Source organism: Protopterus annectens, chromosome 7.part0 (genome assembly GCF_019279795.1).
Source record: "Protopterus annectens isolate FY-2018-M chromosome 7.part0, PAN1.0, whole genome shotgun sequence".
Lineage (NCBI taxonomy): Eukaryota > Metazoa > Chordata > Ceratodontiformes > Protopteridae > Protopterus > Protopterus annectens.
Window position 1 is genome coordinate 271505760 of NC_056739.1, and position 22346 is coordinate 271528105.

Genomic DNA, 22346 nt, shown 5'->3' on the forward strand with positions numbered 1-22346 from the left:
CTTTGCATGCTATGAGGGAACAATTTCAGTGGCAGGGCCAGGATTTCACAGACTCTAGGAAGAGACTTAGGACCTTTCTACATTTGCCACAACATAGACCTTTAGCCATACCCCCAGTTCTTCCTGTTGTTGATGATGCTTTTAATGATGCATGCTCTGCTCCTGATTCTTTACCTCCGGCTCCTGTTAAGCCTGATAGGTACTATAGGGTCCCGGACACTCATCACCTTTTTTATAAGGCTCCTGTTGCGGACCCAGAGACTATATCCCAGGGCCCTAAAGCTGTAGCAGCCACTTCTTCTAAAAACCCCCTCCCCTCTGAAAGGGAATCCAGGTCCTTAGAGAGATGGGGTAAAAAGGTTTACACCTCTGCTACTTTGTCAGCTAGAGCTTTGAACTGCCAATTCCATATGATTCAATATCAAGAGTTTATGCTTGACCAGTTGACTAAAAAGCTATCCTCTGAAGAATCTTTAGATAAAAAGTATGTTCAGGAAATGGTACATAACATACAGCAGGTTAGTAACCATTCTTTAAAATGTGGCTATGATGCACTGGAGGCTTCCTTTAGATCAGCCATGACTGGCACTGTTATTAGGAGGCATGCATGGTTGAAAGAACAGGTATTACCAGACCATGTCAAATCAAAGCTTTTGGATGCACCTATGGACAAGGTCAACTTATTTGGTTCCCCTGCACAGCAGGTTCTAAAAAAGATGGAAGAGAAAGCTAAATCTGTTCAAACAGTAAATGATTTCCTGCAAGTTCAACCACCAAGGTTTAGCAGGAACTGGCCCTCCAAGAACTGGTCCTTTCCAGAATTCTCTAAGCCACAAAGAGGCAGGAATAGGCGACTAGAGGCAGAAACCAATCCCGGGTTAGGGTGCGCCAATGGCATGGCAACAACCAACGAGGCACGGATACAGCCACCACCTCTGCAACAACTCAATCTCAGTGACTGGACGGTGGTACCGCCTACCAGGGAACAACTACAAGCACCAAAAACTAGCATTATTTTCAAAAACTGGCACTGCATTACAAGAAAAATGGATTTTGCAAACTATAGACCAGGGTTACAGGTTCCATTTCCATACTTTACCAGAAAAAAGAGGAATGCCAAACCTTCCACCAACTCAAAGGGCAGAAGCCCTACAACAAATATCTCAATTATTAAAATGAGAGCCGTGGAAAAGGTGCCACCTATGGAGCAGGGAAAGGATTCTACTCAAGGCTCTTCCTGGTACCAAGGAAACAAAACAAATGGAGGCCTATTCTAGATCTGTCCGCCTTAAACACCTTCATCATTGTACCCAAATTCAAAATGCTGACCCTACAGCAGCTTCTTCCCATGCTGGGCAAGGAGTCTTGGCTGGTAACTCTAGATCTCAAGGAGGCATACCTGCACGTCCCCATAAGACCAATTTGCAGAAGATACCTCAGATTTCTTGCAGGATCAGAGCATTATCAATTCTCAGCATTGCCATTTGGCTTATCTACTGCGCCCAGAGTGTTCACGAAATGCCTGGCATCAGTTATAGCTCATTGCAGACTTCAGGGGATTCAAATCTATCCCTACCTGGACGACTGCCTGATACAAGCGGACAGCAAGAACAAACTAACGGAAGACTTACAAAGAGTCATCTACCTGCTACAAGCTCTGGGATATACAGTCAAAACAGAAAAGTCAAGGCTGATTCCATCCCAAAGAATAACCTTTCTGGGTGCAGAACTGGACATATCAAAACAAATGGCATTCCTAACTGCAGAAAAGAAAGAAAAACTTCCTCTCTACTTCTTGGCATTAACAAAGCACAGTCATTTGACTGCAAGAAAAGTGTTACAAGCCCTAGGCTTCATGGCATCCTGCATAATACTGATCCCTCATACCAGACTGCATATGAGAAAGCTACAGTGGTACCTAAAGAATTTGTGGTCCCAACACAAACACAGCCTAGAAACCAAAATTCCATTGATTCCATGCCTGAAACAGGACTTCCTATGGTGGGCTCAGGCATGCCAATCAAACAAAGGATTGCCCTTCTGCAGAAGTCAACCGAAACAAACCATCACGACAGATGCCTCAGACCTCGGCTGGGGGGCTCACATGCTGGACAAGTGCATTCAAGGCCTATGGACTCAAGAACACCTACATCTGCACATAAATCTAAAAGAAATGATGGCAGTGAAATTAGCAATCCAGGCATTCAGACCCTTTCTCCAAGAAGGCCAGTTGATGATAAGAACAGACAACACCACAGTTATGTGGTACATCAACAAACAAGGAGGCACACATTCATACCCTCTATACCGGCTGGCTCTCGACCTATGGAATGTGGCTCTGAGCTACAACATTCAGTTACAGGCAATTTATGTACCAGGGAAGGAAAACATTCTAGCAGACACATTAAGCAGAACTACTACAGATGCCCACGAATGGATGCTGCATCCGGACATCTTCAAAACCATCACAAGAAAATGGGGGTTACCACAAATAGACTTGTTTGCATCCCCAACCAATCACCAGTTGAAGAAATTCTGCACAAGGACCTTCCACCCACTTGCTTGGAAGGTGGATTCCCTTTCTTTCAGTTGGAAAAGCCTGACGGCATATGCATTCCCACCACTTCCTTTGATGCACAAGGTGCTGCTGAAGATCAAAGAGGAACGCCCGAGGATCATTCTGATAGCTCCAAACTGGCCAATGCAACATTGGTACCCACTCCTGAGGAGCATGTCCAGGGAACAAATTTGGACGCTGCCCCTGATTCCTTTACTACTGACACAGAACAACTACAGCATTCTGCATCCCAGTCTAAAGACTCTGCAGTTAACTGCATGGCACATTACCTAACAACAATTAACCCAAATTTATCCCAAAGGGTTAAAGACATAATGCTGGAGGCTCGTAGACCTTCCACAAGAAAGAATTATGCAGCAAAATGGAAAAGATATCTCAATTGGAGTACAACTAAGGGGCAAGATGTGACACTGGTGAACATAGCCAACATCCTGGAGTACTTGGCAGAGCTCTACCATACAGGCCTGTCCTATTCCTCCATCAAGATACATGCATCAGCTATTTCAGCAGAATACAACTTGGATCCTCAAGATCCTCTGCTTAGACAGTTTCTGAGAGGAATTAAAATGTAAAACCTCCCAGGAAACCTCCATTGCCAGCATGGGACTTGAATTTTGTACTGGAAAAGCTAACTTTACCTCAACCAGCAGCAACAGCAGAACTACAATACTTATCCTGGAAAACTGCCTTCCTGCTAGCAATAACTTCAGCAAGAAGGGTTTCTGAACTGCAGGCTTTGATGGCAGTACAACCCTTCCTGATCTTCCACCAAGACAGAGTGTCCATGAGAACTAATCCTACATTTATGCCTAAGGTGGTCTCCAGAGTTTCTCTAAATCAGGCTATCCACCTTCCTACATTCTTCCCCAACCCACAGAACAGGGGAGAAAGGCTCCTACATACCTTGGATGTACACAGACAATTGCGCTACTATCTGGACAGAACAAAAAACAATAGAAAGACTGACCAGCTTCTGGTAGCATATGCAACAGGGAAGGAAGGAAAACCAATCTCTAAACAGACAATCTCCAAATGGATAGGAAATTGCATCAGATTTTGTTACTCCTATCATGGGAAGAAAATGCCAGAGAACATCAGGCCTCACTCCACAAGGGCTACAGCCACTACCAGAGCTTTCTTACGAGGAGTGGCTACCAAGGACATTATAGAGGCTGCTACTTGGATCTCTGTGCATACATTTGCCAAGCATTATAACTTACCTCTATACTCTAGATCCCGTGCTGGTTTTGCCACTGCTGTTTTGCAAAGGATCCTAACTACACCATAATCTTTTATCTTTACCTCCTCCCCTAGTTTAGCTATGGTATTCTACCCATTTGTGAAGACTGCAGATGCATCCTTGAAGGACATAGTACAGTTTTGTACCTACCATAAATGTAGATGTCCGAGAGGTATGCATCTGCAGTCAGGATTACCCACCCTCCTTCCCCTCTGAGGTACTCCTAGGGTATTTACCAATCTTAAGCTAGCTTGGGGGGATCTATTATGGTGTATTTGTTTGTATATATGTACATACATGCATATTTTGTGTGTTTGCTCTCTACTATTTGGAAACTTTGACATTTATCCAAATTTAGCCTTCCAAGAGGGCACCTGGCATCTGGGGCAAGAAACACTGAGGAAAATGGCGTCGGCTGATGCCTTTATACAAAAAAAACTGCCGCAATGACGCCGGGTGAAGTGCGACACCAGCCAGACCCAGACTTTGGAATCCACCCGAAGGGCTGCCTGACGACAGGACAACCCATTTGTGAAGACTGCAGATGCATACCTCTCGGACATCTACATTTATGGTAGGTACAAAACTGTACTTTATTTCCCCTTCTAATAAATTTGATAAGTTGAAGGTTTTACATCAAAAAGAAAAGACATGGCTTGTTGTATTGGGTGCTACACCTGGTAAAGGGATGAATGAAATTATATAATTTATTAATATTTATTATGCAGACTTATTTTCACAATAATAAGAACATTCATGTGTATTTATTTGTCTATTTCTTTAAATAAAATGTTCATTCCTGTCATTTTCTATTTACATTTTGACATTTTCAGATGTTTGCATGCATTAAGAAGCTCAATTGTTAGGGGCAAAACTGGTTTGCTGCTATGATTTAGTGGTGGTTGATTTAATAAACTTTATATCTGTGCATCTGGTGCTGTGGTCTCTCTTTGGTGTGTGTGTGTGTGTGTGTGTGTGTGTGTGTGTGTGTATATATATATATATATATATATATATATATATATATATATATATATATATACTTGCTAACCGGGTAAGTGAGCTGGTCTGAGCACCATTTTCAGACATGACATGGGCCAAGCAGGCAGCAAGAATGTATGTATAGAAAAAGTCTTACAGAAACTAATGCATACATTGAATATAGATGGCATAAAGTTTAACAAACAATTTTCAAAATATATATAAAGTAATATGTAAAACATTGTGTTAGAAATGCATAGGATTATGATATAAATGATGCAATACATAATACATTGTAAAAAAGGTTGAGAAGAGAGAAAAGAATAAGTAAAATAAATATAAAAATAAATAAAATAGCAAAAATGGCAGTAAAAGTATAGTAGAGATGTTGGCAAAGCATTAATAAGACAGTAATGACCTTTATCTCCTGCTATAGATTCATAGGTCTGTACTAGGCTAATGGCCCTTGAGCCTTTACAAGCCTAGCCCATAGGATTACCCGGGCATCATGCAACCCGACCTTAGTTCCCAGTGCCTCTGTTGAGTAGAGCCACTGGAGTGATCCCTGGGGTGAATTTTCTATTTCCCATCCACTCATCAAGAGGGCCAGTGAGGTGCTCTGTTTGACATGTATGGGAAGTCTATTCCATAGCATGGTCAGTCTCTGGTTATGAACCTGTCCCTCCAGCATGTTCTGTTGATTGTGGTAGTGAGGTTGAGGTCTCTGGAGTGTGTGTTGCGGAGGGATTGGGATTTCTTTATAGGTTCATAGGTAAGTACTAGGCTATCTGCCGTAGAGCATATGTAAGCCTAGCCAGAATGTGTTGGCTTTCGCTGCCCCCTTAGATTAGTTTCCTGTGCCTCTGTCCAGCAGAGCCACTGCAGTGATCCCTGGGGTAAACGTTCTGTTTCCTATCCACTCATCAAGGTTTCTCTTGAAGAGTGTTAGTGAGGGGCTCTGACTAATGTTGATTGGAATCGTGTTCCAAAGCATGGGGAGTCTCTGGGACAGGAATCTATCCCTCTAGCAAGTCCTATTTATCGTTATGGTGAGGTTTAGATCCTTAGAGCATGTGGCTCTTTGGATTTGTTTTTTTTTTTTTGGGGTGGAGCATGTCCATCAATTCTGGGTTGGACATGGCCTTGTATGTCAGGCAGAGATCACCTCTGAGTAGGCCGTATTCAAGCAAGTACAGCTGGAGTTTCTTCAGTCGGGCTGCATAGGGCATCTGTTTGAGGCCAGTAGTTCTCTTGGTGAGGTACTTCTGTGGTCTTTCCAGCTGTTGCAGGTGCCTTGTAAGGTACATCCAAAATGGGGTGTTGTACTCTATGATGGGTGTGATGAGTAGAGGGGCACAATAACCTCTTTTGTTCTAGATGCGAACCCTTTTGTGATTAGGTGGGCCACATTGAAGGATTTTCTAACCACCTTGGCAATATGATTATCAAAGGAGAGATCACTATCTACTTGGGTCCCCAGATCCCTTATTTCATTTTTCTGTATTTAGGGGACTGGTACTTTGTTTTTTCCAAATGGAATGACTATGCACTTTTTGGCATTTAGCCTTAGGCCATAATTTTGACAACAGGAATCCGTCTCAGTGAGACCCTTCTGGAGGATGTCTGTATCAGCCGGAGAGTCAGTTATGGCCTCCAGTCTGCAGTTGTCTGTCTGCGAACTTGGTCAGCCATAGTCCTTCTGTGCTTGCCTGTACCTCTGAGAAGTATATACTGAACAGGAGGGGTCCCAGGACTGAGCCCTCGGGAACGCCACTTGTAACCAGTTTAGAGTCAGACCTAGAGCCTGCAGCTCTCACCGTGTGGGTTCTATCTGTGAGCCAATTGGCAACCCATCTCGTGACGTAGGGGTTTATGTTCAGGCTGGTGAGCTTGTCTATAATACCATAATGGGGAATGGTGTCCAAAGCCTTTGCGATAGATGTAGCATTTCTGACAGAGCTGGGTCAGACATGGCTTTTTAAGTCAAGCAGAGATCTCCTCTAAGTAGGCGATATGAGACAGAGAGTAGTTAGATTTTTCTGAGCCTGTCCAAATAGGGCAAGTGTTTAAGGCCTAGGATCCTCTTTGTGAGGTACTTTTGTGGCCTCTCTAGTTGTTGCAGGTGTCTAGTAAGCTACATACCAAATGGGGCATTGTACTCTATTATTGGCCTAATGAGGGAAGAGTAGAGGGAGAGAATGACCTCTTTCTTCCTGGATGCAAAACCCTTAGTAATGAGATGTGCCACATAGGACTTTCTGACCACATTGGCAATGTGGTTGTCAAGAGAGGTTGCTGTCAACCTATGTTCCCAGATCTCTCATAACACCTTCTGTGTTCAGTAGACTACTTTCGATGTGGTAATTCATGGGAACCGGGTTTTTCCCAAAGGGGATGACGAAACCTTTTTTGGCACTGACATTAAGGCCATGGTTCTGACACCAGTCGCTGGTGTCAGTGAGGCATTTCTGTAGGATGTCAACATCACTTAGGGAGTTAATAATAGCTCCCACCTTGCAATCGTCTGTGAACTTTGTCAGCCAGAGTCCCTTTGTGTTGGTCTGGACTTCAGATAAGAAGATACCAAACAGGAGAGGACCCAGGACCGAACCCTGTGGGACTCCACTCGTGACTGGTCGGCAGTCTGTCTTAGAGTCAGCTACTTTCACACTGTGGGTTCTATCTGTGAGCCAGTTTGCAACCCACCTAGTGAAATAGGGGTTGATGCCTAGCTTAGTGAGTTTTTCTATGATTCCTGAGTGGGAAATAGTATCAAAGGCCTTGGCCAGATCAAGGTAGGCTGTATGAACCACCTTGCCTTCATCCACAGCTCTGGTGACTGACTCAAAGAAGTCAACTAAGTTGAGTAGGCATGGTCTACCCTTCACAAAACCAAACTGTGTGGGATCCAGAGTTTAGAGATTCCCTATATCCTTGTTTATTAGGTACATGATGATGCGTTCCATAGCTTTGCATATCAGACTCATCAGGCTAATGGAGCGATAGTTCCCAGGGTCTGTAGTTGCTCCTTCTTTGTGGAGAGGGATGAATATAGCAGTGCACCATTCGGTAGGGAGAAAGCCTGAGGTAAGGCTGTGATTGAACAGGGCACACAGGTGAGGTGCGAGTTCACCTTGTAGTTCAGTTCCCATAGAAGCTGTATTCTTGGCCTTGGACAATGCTGTTTTAACCTGTGCAGCAGTAATAGTGGGTGCCTGGCAATCTACTGGTATTGTGATTGGTTCTTTGGGGAAGGAGAGCGGGAAAGTTGGCACTAAATCTGTCAGCCAGTATATTGGCAATATCTGTTGGATCAGTGTAGGAGGTACCATTGTGCAGTAGCTCAGAGCAAATCTGGGTATTGCCGTGGAGATTCTTTACATAACTATAGAAGGCCTTGTGGTTGTTTTTACTATCTGCTGCAATTCTGTTTTCATAGTTAGCTTTAGAGGATTTGATAAGGGATCTCAACTTTTTGTTCAGGCTGATAAGAGAATTTTTCCAGTCTTGGGACTTCACATTATTCCACATTAGTTTCCTCCTTCTGTTGTAGAGTTTGTTTATGGCAGGGGACCACCAGATTGGCTTCCTTTTTTTGAAGGAGAGTGTCTGTCTTGGTTCTTTTGGGTAATGGTGAGATCCATGCATTTGTGTACGTGTTCGTACAGTGCTTTGGTGGTCATGCAACTATTCTCCATTTGCATGGGTGCCATGAAGTTAGCCACCTCTGTTTTTAGGAGTCCAAAGTTAGCTTTGGAGAAGTTTTTCATAGTGGTTACCTTGTTGGGGGTGGGAGGGATGTGGATTTCCAAGATTATTAGTTTGTGGTTGGATCTAACCAGAGAGGAGTTGACTATTCGTGTAGAGCAATAGTCACCCATGTTAGTTGACCAGGTCAAGGATGTTGCTACCTATAGTGGGGGGTAAGAACAAGCTGGTCCATGGCATTGGAATTAATGAATTCCAGGAAACATTGGGCAAGTGTATTGGTACAATGAACTACAATTTCTGGACCAGAAACCACTCCTCTTGTGGTAGATAGGCTACCTAGTGCTTACCACTCCCACTGATAAGTTAGAAGGCTTCCCTCCAACATAGAAGGGCTTGAGAGGCTCAGAAGCTTACATAGAGTCTTGGATACAGCAAATCTGTATCTGGACTAGACTAGTTATAGGAATGATGGGAAAAGTACATTGCGGGCATTTAGACCAGAAAGTTGAAAGAGATGGAAAAAACTGCTCAAATGGCCAATAAACTACATTTTCTGGGCCAGAAACCACTCTTGTTGCGGTAGATAGGCTACCTAGTGCTTACCGCTCTCACTGATAAGCTAGAAGGCTTCCCTCCAACACAGAAAGGCTTTGGGGCTCAGAAGCTTACAAACAGTCCTTGAGACAGCAAATCTGTAACTGGACTGGACTAGTTACATGAAAGGCAGGAAACAAGCTTAGAATTTTTATTATTTTTTTTTTTTACAGAAAAGCAGCTAAAACAGCACTAAAAACAATTCAAGTGCAATGCAAGCTAGCACACTTGAGTGTGTAGCAATATTAAAGCAAATACAGTTTAAATAAATGCAATTTATTCAAACTGTATTCTGAACTGAATTCAGTTATTGTTTTATTCAACTCCGAACAGTTAAAAAGTGCCAAAAATATATACTTATCAGCTGAGAAGTACACTCAGTCAGAACACAAGGAGATTCTAGCAACATTTTTTTTTAGTAAAGTGGAATGGGAGAAAGGAGAAACAGAAGATAATTCAAGGTTAAGGACCTAAGTGGGTTGGCCTTCTCAAATGTTCTCTCTGTATTAGGTAGAATGAGCTAATGACACTAGACTGGAATAGAGCTGGGATAGAGCTGAAGAGATGGGACTGGTAGGAGTGTCTGAAATCAAAATAGGATCTCACTGTCCTCAGCTGAGAGGGCAAATGGGATGGACCCAGTAGGAGTGTTCAAACAGAAATTTACAGGAGGGGCAGGTAATTGCAAAGCCAGCAAGATTGATACCACAACAAGAACAGGGAGGGAGGGCGAGAAACTAACTCCAGAGAGACCACAATATTCAGTGAAACAAGTAAATAAACAGAAAAATAAAATGCAGTACTATCTTTAACGCTGCAAGTTTGTACTTAACTCAGCTTGTAATACAGTCGATTGTAGGTATATAGCAGCCAGCCAAACAGCTCAGATACTGACCAGAAATAAATTTACAGATATGTGACTAACACTTGTAAGCACAGAGAAACCCTCTAGACTAAGAGTTAAACACGAATATCAAATAAGTGAAAACAACAATAACCCCCACTAACTGCAGAGACACACAGAGACCACAATATTCAATGAAACAACTCAGTTTTATTTAGAAGAGGGGAAACAATATTTTCAAGTAGAATTCTATAGGCAATTGTGTTGAGAAGCAGTGATGCCCATACCTGTTACTGTAAACGACTAATTCTTATTCAGTGCAAAGCAGTGGTACTCCGTAATACTAGCGACATCAATAAACATTAGGAGTTTTGTTTTTTGTAGTTTTAATTAGTGCAGTATTCTAAGCAATTAATTATATTAGATATACAAGTACAGGTGGGAGTTAAGAGGGTGGCAGCCTCCTTACACATGAATCACCAGCACATCTGATAACCTTGCTTTCCAGTTAGTGGCACTTAAGTGTTAAACAGAGTTAAACTATTGGTATTATAATAAATAAATATCAAAGAATGCTGTTAACAAGTTCAGTTTAAAACCGCAGCCAAATACACTATTGTAAAGTTAAGGAAAAAATTTAAATAAAAAAAGATGTTGTAATTTAACGGGAATAGAGAAGTAAAGTGCGTTGCAGACGCTTGTGAGCTAAATGGATGTCAGCCTCAGCAGCAAAAGTTCTTCATGCTAAAAAACCTGATGTAAATCATTTCATTCCCACTCACAGCCTATACAACCTGCGCGCAGAGAGTACTAATCTCAACAATCACTCTTAGAAGTGCCACTACAGAAAAAAAAAAAACAGAGCAGCATAATGTTGTTGCGTATTAGTGTGTCAATGTTGGAAATCACAAGTAAACCAAACCATTATCATGCTGAATTGCAGGTATTCTCTTTCTTCCTATTAACATTTTCCAGTGTTATAGATGAAACTCCTACAGGTTTTTGCAGACCCACCTGATATGTCTGCAGAATGGATTCCAGAAGAAGCTAATGATGTCAGAAGGGACCCCTTCTGTCTTAGTGCTGCTTGAATTAGTATACCGGTATCACATATACTTCAATGGTCATACAAGAAAGGAGGTGGGATGCATTTTATCTTGAGATGTACTGACTTGATTTAAATTTGCAAGTGCTATACACAGGCTTGTTTTATTTTGTGCAAGGGTAAAAATAAAGTATTAGAAGAGGCTAGAGTAATTGATGGATCAAGTTCAGAAACTCAAACAATGACTGTTATGTTTAGAGAACATTACTGGAAAAGCACTGACTTTACTGACCATATTTGTGTTTGTTTTTATCAGTAAGCACCCCCTGGGGGCCCATGAATACATTCAGCACTGCAGGAAGTTTGATACAGATGTGCAGCTTCAATTGATGGAAAGGAAGGCCATAATGAAAGACCTCACTCGAACAGTAAGTAGTTGTGGAAGTGCTAGTTTCCTTTCCAGATTTTATTTTTAAATTCTAGAGTGTGGTATCTTAAAGGGATTGTGAATCCAGTTTTTCATGTAGTAGGTTGACACTTATTTTCAGTTTGTGCCATTTTTGCCTGCATAAGATAATATTCACATTTTAGTTTTGATGTTATATTTCAGTGTGTAATTCTTGGCCAAACCAAAGAACTATTTTTTGCTAGTTTGTGCTAGGTTATTAATTGCAGTGATAATCAGAAGGGATGTCATAAGTGACACTACCAGTTCAGTTTCATATTTCATGCAGAGAAGAAAAGGGATCCAAGTGTGAAACTGTTTAACAAGGAAAAGCACATTATTTGTTCAGCGTCACATAGTGGGAAGCTTAAAGAGGTGGGGTTGGGGTTCAAAGACAGGTGTTTGCATTTGCTCCTCAGTATTCTTACTCTTAAAACTAAACTGACAGCTGTATAAGCCTGAAGGTAACATTAGTGCTTTGATAAGAAAAATGTATTTCCTAAAAGGATGCATCTTTGAAACTTTCAGCCGTATGAGGGATCTGATTGTGGGTGTAATAGTATCCCAAAATTTTCCTGTTTATCTTTCAGCACCAGTACACCCTGCGGGCAGTACAGTCTGGATGCGGTCATAGAATCATAGGAAGTTACTAGGCTATTGGCCATCAGGCCCTTATAAGCCTAGCCAAGAGTTTAGCCCATGTTTAGTCAAGTCAGCACCCGATGCCCTAGTCCAGCAGGGACACAGGTGGAATCCCAGGGGTGTGTATTTTCAGTTTCCCATTCAGTTTTCCAGGTTACACTTAAAAAGGGATAATGAGGTACTTATCTGTCCTGCCAACAAGTCCTATTGATGTCACAGACCAGGTTGAGATCGTACATGCAGGTTACTTGACTAGAGCTTGACTTGCGAATATGCAGCAGTCCCATCAAGGCGGGGTCTGAGATTGCTTTGTATGCCACACAGAGGTCACCTCTGAGGAGTCTGTATGAAACTGAGTAGAGGGACAGGGCTTTTAGGCTGTCAGTGTAGGATAGATGTTTGAGGCCCTGGATTCTCCTAGTGAGGAACCTCTGTGGTCTCTCCAGCTGCTGCATGTGCTTTGCATTCAATAATGGGCCTTATAAGGGAAGACTACAATGATATTATGACCTCCTTGTCCCTGGATGAGATATCCTTACTTATAAGGTGGGCCATGTAGAAAGCGTTCTGTACAACTGAAGCAACATGGTGGTCAAAAGACAGGTTGCTATCAACCTGGATGCCCAAATCCCTCACAATTGATTACGTGCTTAGGATGTTATTAATGTGATAATTTGTGGGGACGTCACTCTCCCCAAAGGGGATGAGGATGCATTTTTTGGTATTTAGCTTGAGGTCATGTTTCTGGCACCAGTCATTTGTTTGGGTGAGACCCTCTTGGAGGATGTCCACATCACTAGGGGAATTGATGACCATGTCCAGCTTGCAATCATCTGAAAACTTGGTCAGCCATAGCCCATTGGTTTTGGCTTGCACCTCAGAAAAGTATATCCCAAATAACAGAGGCCCCAAGACTGATCCCTGGGGTACGCAGCTTGTTATGGGTCTACTATTTGAGGTGGCTTCCCCTATATTGACAAGGTGGGTTCTGTTTGTGAGCCAGTTTGCTACCCATCTGGTCACATATAGATTGATGCCTAGTTGAGAGAGTTTATCTATTGTGCCTGAGTGGGGAATAGTGTTGAAGGCTTTGGCCAAATCTTATGTGTGAAGATCCACACATATGAGCAGCTGGTACTTAAATTTTGCGTTGTCATTTGCTGGAGGATTTAGTATGCCACCCACATAGCACAGTGCAGGATTTCACCTTAGGCCAGATTATCAATGTTGTAGGCATGAAGTTCTGTCAGTTACTGCATGCCCTTCTAATGATCACTATCGCTTTCTAATTTTTGTGGTGAAAACCAGAGTTGATATTAGGTTCCACATGGATGTCGATTGCCATCAGTCTCCACTTTCTATATTTGAAGCTGTAGGGACCACTTTCTATGTTAGTGAAGCTGTAATGATCAACTTTTTGATGCTTGGATTAGCTTCTAACCTTGAGTAGCTAATATCACAAGCAATAGCTTTAACAGTCTCCAAGTGGAGTGACTTCAGTGGGACTCCTTGAGTAGCTAACATCACAAGCAATAGCTTTAACAGTTTCCAAGTGGAGTGACTTCAGTGGGACTGCATTTTTCTTCTTATACAACAAGGAAAGGTATTAATTTGATATGTCACTGCTGTTGACAGCTTTAGAAATACAGTGATAGAGGGCAGGTGGACATTTTAAGGACCAACACGTAGCAGCATGTGTCTGTAGAAAGGGTGGTGAATATATTGAATTAGCTCAGTGCAGACACAGTGGTAATTTAGGTTTAGCAGACAGAAGATTGTCTGCTATTTTGTGGTGAGTGTATCTTTGAAAATGCCAGGGAGTCTGTGGAGGGGGAAACAAACCTGAAATTATCCTCACTGTTAGTATTTGGTGACATTTGGACGTCACATTTTGCCAGTCCATTAAGCATAATGAATGTTCAGTCAGTCCAGCTATTACATTTGAACTTACTTGGAAGGACTCTTTAGAGCAGGAAAGATGTCTGCGTATACCAAAAGTTTAGGTGCCCAAACCTGGGAACAACTAAATGGACGATGACTGCTAAAAGCTATGGGGTGTAGCTCTACCATTTTTGGATAGGTTAGTTACATTCTAAGGACAGCTGTCAACCCTGCAAGGTGGTCTTGTTATTCTAAAGAGAGGAAGAGAATTCTGTTTTTATTGGTTGCTGCTCTCATCTAGTGTACCCTGTCTCAAGCATCATCACGGAGTGCTGAGGAGAATTCACTTGGTCACAGTAGACCCAAAGGGAAATGTGTCTTGTATGTAGATTTTATGTGGTAACATAACACAGTTAGCCAGTGTTATTTCTCACAAATACATGCAAATTTGCTTTGGCAGTATAGAAACGTTCTCACAGCTGTAGTTGTAGATGTTCTTCATGTTTCACTGTTGCAGTCATCACATTAGGGTTATCTGCTTGCAGTAGCCCTCATTAGGCCTGATTATCAAAGTCTTGGGTCCTGCATCAGTTGCTGTCTCATCTTCCATGACGTCATGTAGTCAGGGGTATAAAGCATGCAGCCGATGCCATTACATCAGTCTTTCTTGCCGTGCGGTGTGCGAAGCAGAAGCAGCTTGCAAGTCCCAGTCATCCGACTCCTAAAATTTTCATTTTCGAGTTTCAGAACCGAAGTCTTCAACTAAAGCTAAGTACCCCATTGGGGAAAACTTTTTCTTGCTCTAAACCGATGTCAGTAAAAGTCAATAATTGTATTTCTTGTGGAAAGCAAGTACCTCATAAAAATTTCCATTCGTACTGTATTCCTTCCCTAGGCCCTGACCACGACGTACCTCGCTGTCAGTTTTGTGCCTTATTTAAACAACGAACTATTCTAAATATTTTGGTACTCGGTTCAATTATCCAGATATGGCTTCAGTAAGCCACCTGAGTACTGACATTCCGAAAAAATGCATAGATAAAGACAGAGACAGGCCGCCTAGGTCCAAAACTGCCGACGACGCTTCTCCTAAGCCAGTTGCCAGTTCGCTGGTACTCAGTGAGGTGCTTTCGCAGTGCCTGATACCCACTACTTTAGATTTGCAGTCCTCTACTGAGACCCATTCAGAGTCCGGTATGCTGCGAGATGCTTCAACTGTGGAACCTGTGGATGTCTCTGCCTTGGATGGGTCCGGAGCCACTGTGCAGGCACCGACTTCTGTGGGTGTATTCAGGCCTACTGACTTGCATATTAAACCAATGCCATCTTCTTTTTCAACGCCTAAAACTCAATCTATGCCTAGAAAACTGACACCCAGACTGCATGGTCAGGCCTCTATGCCTAAAAAACAAATGATAAGAATGGCTGAAGACCTTATTACTGTAATCAGGGGAAGCCAACCTTCCCCCTCTAAGAGATCTAGGACTGAATTTGGTTATGATTCTTCTGATCAGGATTCTGAAATTTCTGTTTCTTCTGATGACCAGGATTTACCCTTATCTACCTATGAGGATTCTGATGCAGAGGACTCTATTCCCTCTGTTTCCCCTCCAGAGGATTTCTCTTTTGGTGAAACCTTGCATACTCTTAGGGAGCATTTTCGCTGGAAAAGCCAGGATTACTCTGATTCTAAAAAGAGGCTTAGGGATTTCTTACTCCAGCCCCAACACAGGCCTTTAGCTATCCCCCTGTACTAGACATTGTTGATGATGCCTTTACAGAGTCTAGCTTGGCCCTTGACTCTTTACCTCCTGCTCCCAAAAAATCAGATAGGTATTACAGGTTTCCTGACTCTCACAAGTTCCTCTTTAAAAATCCTACTGCGGATCCTGAGACCATTTCACAGGGACCCAGCAGCCTAAAGGCTACTACTGCCAAAAATCCTACCCCCTCTGATAGAGATACCAGGGTGCTGGATAGATGGAGTAAGAAGGCATACACTTCTGCAACCTTGGCGATTAGGGCTTTAAATTGCCAGTTTCATATGTTAAAGTATCAGCAGCATATTATTGGATTGCTTAAACAGAAAATGATGTTGATTCCTGACTGTGCTGAAAATAAGGATTTACAGGATTTAATGTATTCTGCTGAACAAGTTGGAAAACATACTTTGCAATGTGGTTTTGATTCACTAGAGGCATCTTGCAGGGCTGTTGTACTGGGTCTGTACTTAGAAAGCATGCTTGGCTTAAGGAGCAGTCTTTGCCAGATCGTGTTAAAGCTAAATTGTTGGATGCTCCCTTAAACCAGGACCAGCTGTTTGGCAACAAAGCAGAAGAAGTACTTAAAAAGATGGAGGAAAAAGCTAAATCTATGTAAACTGTTAAAGATTTCTTGCAAGTTCTGCCTCCAAGATTTAGTAGGCATTGGCCCTCTAAGAATTGTTCCTTTCCTGCCTCTTCCAGGCCTTCTCAGTCCAAACCCAGAACCAGGAGAACATTCAGGCCTCAGTACCAAGGTACGCACAGGACTAAGCAGTGGGGGGCTCCCACTTCCAAAGCAGGGAATAGTAAGACCCCCCCCCCCATGGTAAACTGTCTGAATGACTTAACTTTAAAACTTCCAAGCCCTTTTTAACTGACTGCTCCTTTAGGGGGAAAGATTGCTCTGCAGGCAAAAAAACTAGGAACTCATTACCCAGGACAAATGGGTTTTAAATACAGTTTCCCAAGGATACAGATTCCACTTCCACACTTTACCAACCCCAAACGGTTGGCCATATCTACCCCTAAATCAGTTGGCAGAGGCTCAAAAGCAAGTTCCCTCTCTCTTAAGTATAAGGACTATTCAAACTGTCCCAGAAGAGGAAAAGGGACAAGGTTTCTACTCAAGACCTTTTCTGGTGCCCAGAAAAGTCAACTCTTGGCGTCCTATCCTGGATCTATCTATCCTAAACACTTTTTTGGGATCCCAAAATTCAAGATGCTAACTCTTCACCAGTTGCTTCCTATGCTAGGCAAGGATGCCTGGTTGGCAACACTGGATTTAAAGGAAGCCTACTTGCACATCCCAATCAGGGAATCTTGCAGAAGATACCTACGCTTCAAAGCAGGCTTCATGCACTATCAGTTCTCTGCACTGCCCTTTGGCTTATCTACTGTGCCCAGGGTATTCACAAAGTGCCTAGCTCCAGTCATTGCATTTTGCAGGCAAAGAAATATTCAAATATACCCATACCTGGACCATTGTCTAATTCAGGCAGAAAGCCAGGACATACTATTGAATAATCTGGCGTTTGTACAAAAAGTGCTAACTTCTCTGGGGTACACCGTAAATGAAAATAAGTCACATGTGGTACCCTGCCAACAAATTGCATTCCTGGGAGCAAGCTTGAACACAACTTCCTAGATGGCTTCACTCACACCAGAGAAACAAGTTCATTTGACAGCTCACTTCAAACCAATGGCCACAAGGACCCTGCTATCTGCAAGACAAATACTGCAAGCCTTGGGGTTCATGGCCTCCTGCATTCTCCTAATTCCATATGCAAGACTGCATATGAGGAAACTACAATGGTATCTAAAAAGACTATGGTGTCAACATTCTCAGGATATAGAAGCAATGATTCCTATCATACCTTGCCTACAGTTAGAGTTCCTTTGGTGGGCAGAGGCCTGCCACCAAAACAAGGGACTGCCATTCACTCTACCTCCTACCGCCCAAACCCTAACAACAGACGCATCAGACTATGCATGGGGGGGCTCACCTGGCAGGGAGGTGCATTCAGGGCAAATGGAACCCAAGACAAATGCACCTGCATATCAGTCAAAAAGAAATGTTAGCTGTACAGAATGCTCTGACAGCCTTCAAGGACCACATTCTTCCAGGACAGTTAATGGTAAAGGCGGACACCACTGTTATGTGGTACATAAACAAGCAGGAGGGCACCCACTCATACCCTCTCTGCAGACTAGCCATGGCTCTGTGGAACACAGCCTTGAGCTACCAAGTTTACATACAGGCTCAATTCCTGCCAGGAAAGCTAAATACACTGGCAGACGATCTAAGCAGAAATCTAATGGACCCACACAAGTGGAAACTGGAACCAAAGACATTCAACATGTTGATAAATAAATGGGGGAGCCCAGAGATAGACCTGTTTGCCTCCCCCCAGAACTACCAATTGGACAAATTCTGCACAAGGACTCCTCACAAACAATCTTAGAAAGTTAATGCAATGACCTTCACCTGGAAAAATCTATCAGTTTATGCCTTTCCTCCTCTGCCTCTCCTCTGCAAGGTACTACTAAAGATCAAACAGGAAACCAAGGACAATACTGATTGCACCAGACTGGCCACGCCAACACTGGTACCCCCTCTTGTGTAGTGTGTCACTGCTGGTACCATGGAACCTGCCTCAGACCCCTACCCTGGTGTCCCAGCAGAAGGGCCAGATTCTGCACCCTCAGCTTCAAACCCTGAACCTGGCAGCCTGGCTAATTACCTGATCTCTCTGTTACCATCCATCAGTAAATAAGTGCTGGATGTCATTCTGGAGGCAAGGAGGCATAGGACTAGAAAATCTTATGCTGAAAAATGGAAAAAATTCTGTTCCTGTAACTAAACTCAGGGGATGAGCACAACAGCACCCAATTTACCTCAGATTCTTCAATACTTAACTGAGATGCTACACAAGGGCCTTTCTTTTTCTTCTGTCAAAATTCATGCCTCAGCCATTTCAGCTCATTACAACACAGAACCACCCCTCTTCTCTCATCCACTGCTCAAGCAGTTCCTCAGAGGGGCCAAAAACTTAAGACCACCCTGGAAGGCCCTTACTCAAGCCTGGGACCTTAACTTTGCATTGGAAAAACTTACTCTACCTCCTTTTGAGCCAGCTGCAAATGCAGAGTTGAAATTCCTTTCTTGGAAAACTGCCTTCCTTTTAGCCATCACTTCAGCAAGAAGGTTGTCGTCTGAATTACAGGCCCTTATGGCAGTGGAGCCTTTCGTCATCTTTCATGTGGACAGGACCAATCCCTCCTTCATGCCCAAGGTAGTATCCAGTGTGGTTCTTAATCAGTCTATTCATTTGCCAACCTTCTTTTCTAATCCACAGAACAAAAGGGAGTGGATACTGCACTCCTTAGATGTCACAGACAACTTAGATTTTATTTGGACAGGAGTAAACCTCTCGGGAAATCTGAACAGCTGCTGGTGGCATTTGCCATTGTATTCATTTCTGCTATAAACACCATGGAAAACCTATCCCACACCCAACCAGGGCTGCGTCTACCTCTACAGCCTTTCTCAGAGGTGTCCCTACCAAGGACATCCTAGAAGCTGCCACCTGTAGTTCTGTACATACTTTCACGAAGCATTACCATTTACCAATGTTCTCTAAATCCAGAGCTGGTTTTGCCACTGCAGTCTTGCAGGGCCTTATAGCTGGTCCTAATGCTATCTAAATTCCTCCTTCCATCCTTAGCTTTGGGAATCTACCCAAATGTGTTGACTGCAACAGTGAAACATGAAGAACATAGTACAGTTGTCTATACTTACCATTAATGTAGATGTTTGAGTGTATTCACTGTTGCAGTCCTGGATGTCCTTCAAGGATGCATCTGCAGTCATAACAAATGGGTTGTCCTGTCGTCAGGCAGCCCTTCGGTCGGCCGGATTCCAAAGTCTGGGTCCGGCTTCGGCTGATGTCGCATTTCACCCGACGTCATCTCTGCTGGTCTTCGGGTATAAAAGCATCAGCCGACGCCATTTTCCTCAGACTTTCTTGCCGCGTGGCGCCCAAAGCAGAAGCTGTTCGCAAGTGCCGGTCAGTCAGATCCAGAGATTACTACTACCGAATACTACTTGAAGACTTCTAAAGCTAAGTACCCGTTGGGGACTCTTTCTTGCCTCAGCCGATGTCAGAAAAAGTAAACAACTGTTTAACTTGTGGGAAACAAATACCTCATAAAGATTTCCACTCTTACTGCCTACCTTGTTTAGGCCCAGACCACGACGTAGCAGCCTGTTTAGCCTGTGCTTCCTTCAACCGACGAACGCTTAGGTGTCAGTCGGAGTTTGCTGAACAGTTTTTCGCTCAGATTTTGCGTACATTATGCCGTCGGATCCTCCGACTACCCAAATTGTTAAAACGCAAAGAAAGACCGACACTCGCGGTCCTCGGTTTCGGCCGAAACCACGGGTAAGCAAGCCGCGAGTGTCTCGGTTTCGGCGAAACCGAAAAACGGTCAATCTTCAGCGAATCCATGACTACTACTGAGGCTCCTGCTACCTTAGTTGAATCGGCCTCTGAAGTTTTGCCTACTACTGTGGTTCCTAGTGAATTATCAGACACCATCCCTTTGGATGTCTCTACCCCAGCACGTGGTGCTGCTAGGCCTCCTGCAGCCATGTCTATAAAGGCCTTTGCCAGGGCTAAAGCAGCCAAAACTGTTAAATCAGTGCCTGTTAAGACCCTCCCATAGGCCCACTTCTAGTTCACAAATGCTTACTCTGGCAGAGGATTTAATCTCCTTAATTAGGGGATCCCAATCTCACCCAGACAGGGCCTCTCAGCCTCCAGAAAGAGACCTAGAGCAGAGCCCCGAGCCAGTGTCCTCTGATGATTCTTCGGATGACTCAGACATTACAGATCAGCCAGAGGCTCCTTTTTCTACTTATGAAGATTCCGATGCTGAAGAATCCATTCCATCTGCCTCTCCACCAGAGGAATTTTCCTTTGGGGAAACCTTACATGCCATGAGAGAACAATTCCAATGGCAGGGACAAGATTTCTCAGATTCAAGAAAAAGGCTTAGGACCTTTCTGCACTTACCACAACATAAGCCCTTAGCTATACCTCCAGTTCTGCGTGTTGTGGATGATGCATTTAATGATGTTTGCACTGCTCCTGATACTTTACCTCCAGCCCCTGCCAAACCAGATAGATTTTACAGGGTGCCAGACACTCATCACCACCTATACAAGGCCCCACTTGCAGATCCTGAGACTATATCCCAGGGGCCTAAGGCAGTAGCCGACCTCAGCAAAAACCCTCTCCCTTCTGAAAGGGAATCCAGGTCCTTAGAGATGGGGAAAAAGTTTACACCTCTGCTACTCTCTCAGCTAGAGCTTTAAACTGTCAGTTTCACATGATCCAATACCAAGAGTTTATGCTTGATCAGTTAACTAAGAAGCTGTCCTCTGATGACTCCTTAGATAAGAAATATGTTTTAGAAATGGTGAATAACATTCAGCAGGTTAGTAACCATTCTTTAAAATGTGGCTATGATGCACTGGAGGCTTCATTTAGATCAGCCATGACTGGCACAGTGATAAGAAGGCATGCATGGTTGAAGGAACAGGTTTTGCGGATCATGTTAAAGCAAAGCTGTTAGATGCTCCTATGGATAAGGCCAGTCTATTTGGTACACCTGCTCAGCAAGTAATGAAGAAAATGGAAGAGAAGGCAAAATCTGTACAAACAGTTAAGGATTTCTTACAGGTTCAGCCCCCAAGGTTTAGCAGGAACTGGCCTGCCAAAAATTGGTCCTTTCCAGACTCCTCAAAATCTCAAAGAGGCAGGAATAGACGCTCTAGAGGCAGAAATCAATCCAGAGGAGGTGCCTATAGAGGACGCCAGTGGCAAGGCAATAACCAGAGAGACACAGACACAACCACTGCCATTGCAACAGGACAATCACAGTGACTTGACTCTGACACCACCTACCAGGGAGCAAATAGCAGCACCTTTAGGCGGAAAGTTAGCCTTATTTTCGAAAAATTGGCACTATATCACAAAAGACAAGTGGATTTTGCAAACCATAGACCAAGGCTACAGGTTCAACTTCCACACCTTACCAGTAAAAAGAGTACCAATAACACAACAGGGCAAAGGATTCTACTCCAGACTCTTCCTAGTACCAAGAAAAGAGAAAAGTTGGAGACCTATTCTCGACCTGTCCGTCTTAAACACATACATCATTGTACCAAAATTCAAAATGCTGACCCTACAGCAACTTCTTCCCATGCTGGGCAAGGAGTGTTGGCTGGTAACTCTAGATCTCAAGGAGGCATACCTGCACGTCCCCATACGACCAAATTGCAGAAGATACCTCAGATTTCTTGCAGGATCAGAGCATTATCAATTCTCAGCATTGCCCTTTGGCTTATCTACTGCGCCCAGAGTATTCACAAAATGCCTGGCATCAGTAATTGCTCATTGCAGGCTACAGGCAATCCAAATTTATCCATACCTGGACGACTGCCTGTTACAAGCGGACAACAAAAGCAAGCTGACAACAGATTTACAAAGAGTCATTTGCTTACTACAAGCCCTGGGATACACAGTCAATTTAAAAAAGTCAAGACTGATACCATCCC

General features: G+C 43.4%; 1 protein-coding gene across 1 annotated transcript in view; it reads left to right on the forward strand.

Annotated features, from left to right (window-relative positions):
- Window positions 1-22346, forward strand: part of PIK3C2B (phosphatidylinositol-4-phosphate 3-kinase catalytic subunit type 2 beta) — a 1063900-nt gene that overhangs the window by 452645 nt on the left and 588909 nt on the right. Inside the window, exon 6 of the mRNA XM_044076750.1 lies at window positions 11310-11421. Coding sequence (XP_043932685.1) covers window positions 11310-11421 — 112 coding nt within the window. The remainder of the gene's footprint in view (window positions 1-11309; window positions 11422-22346) is intronic.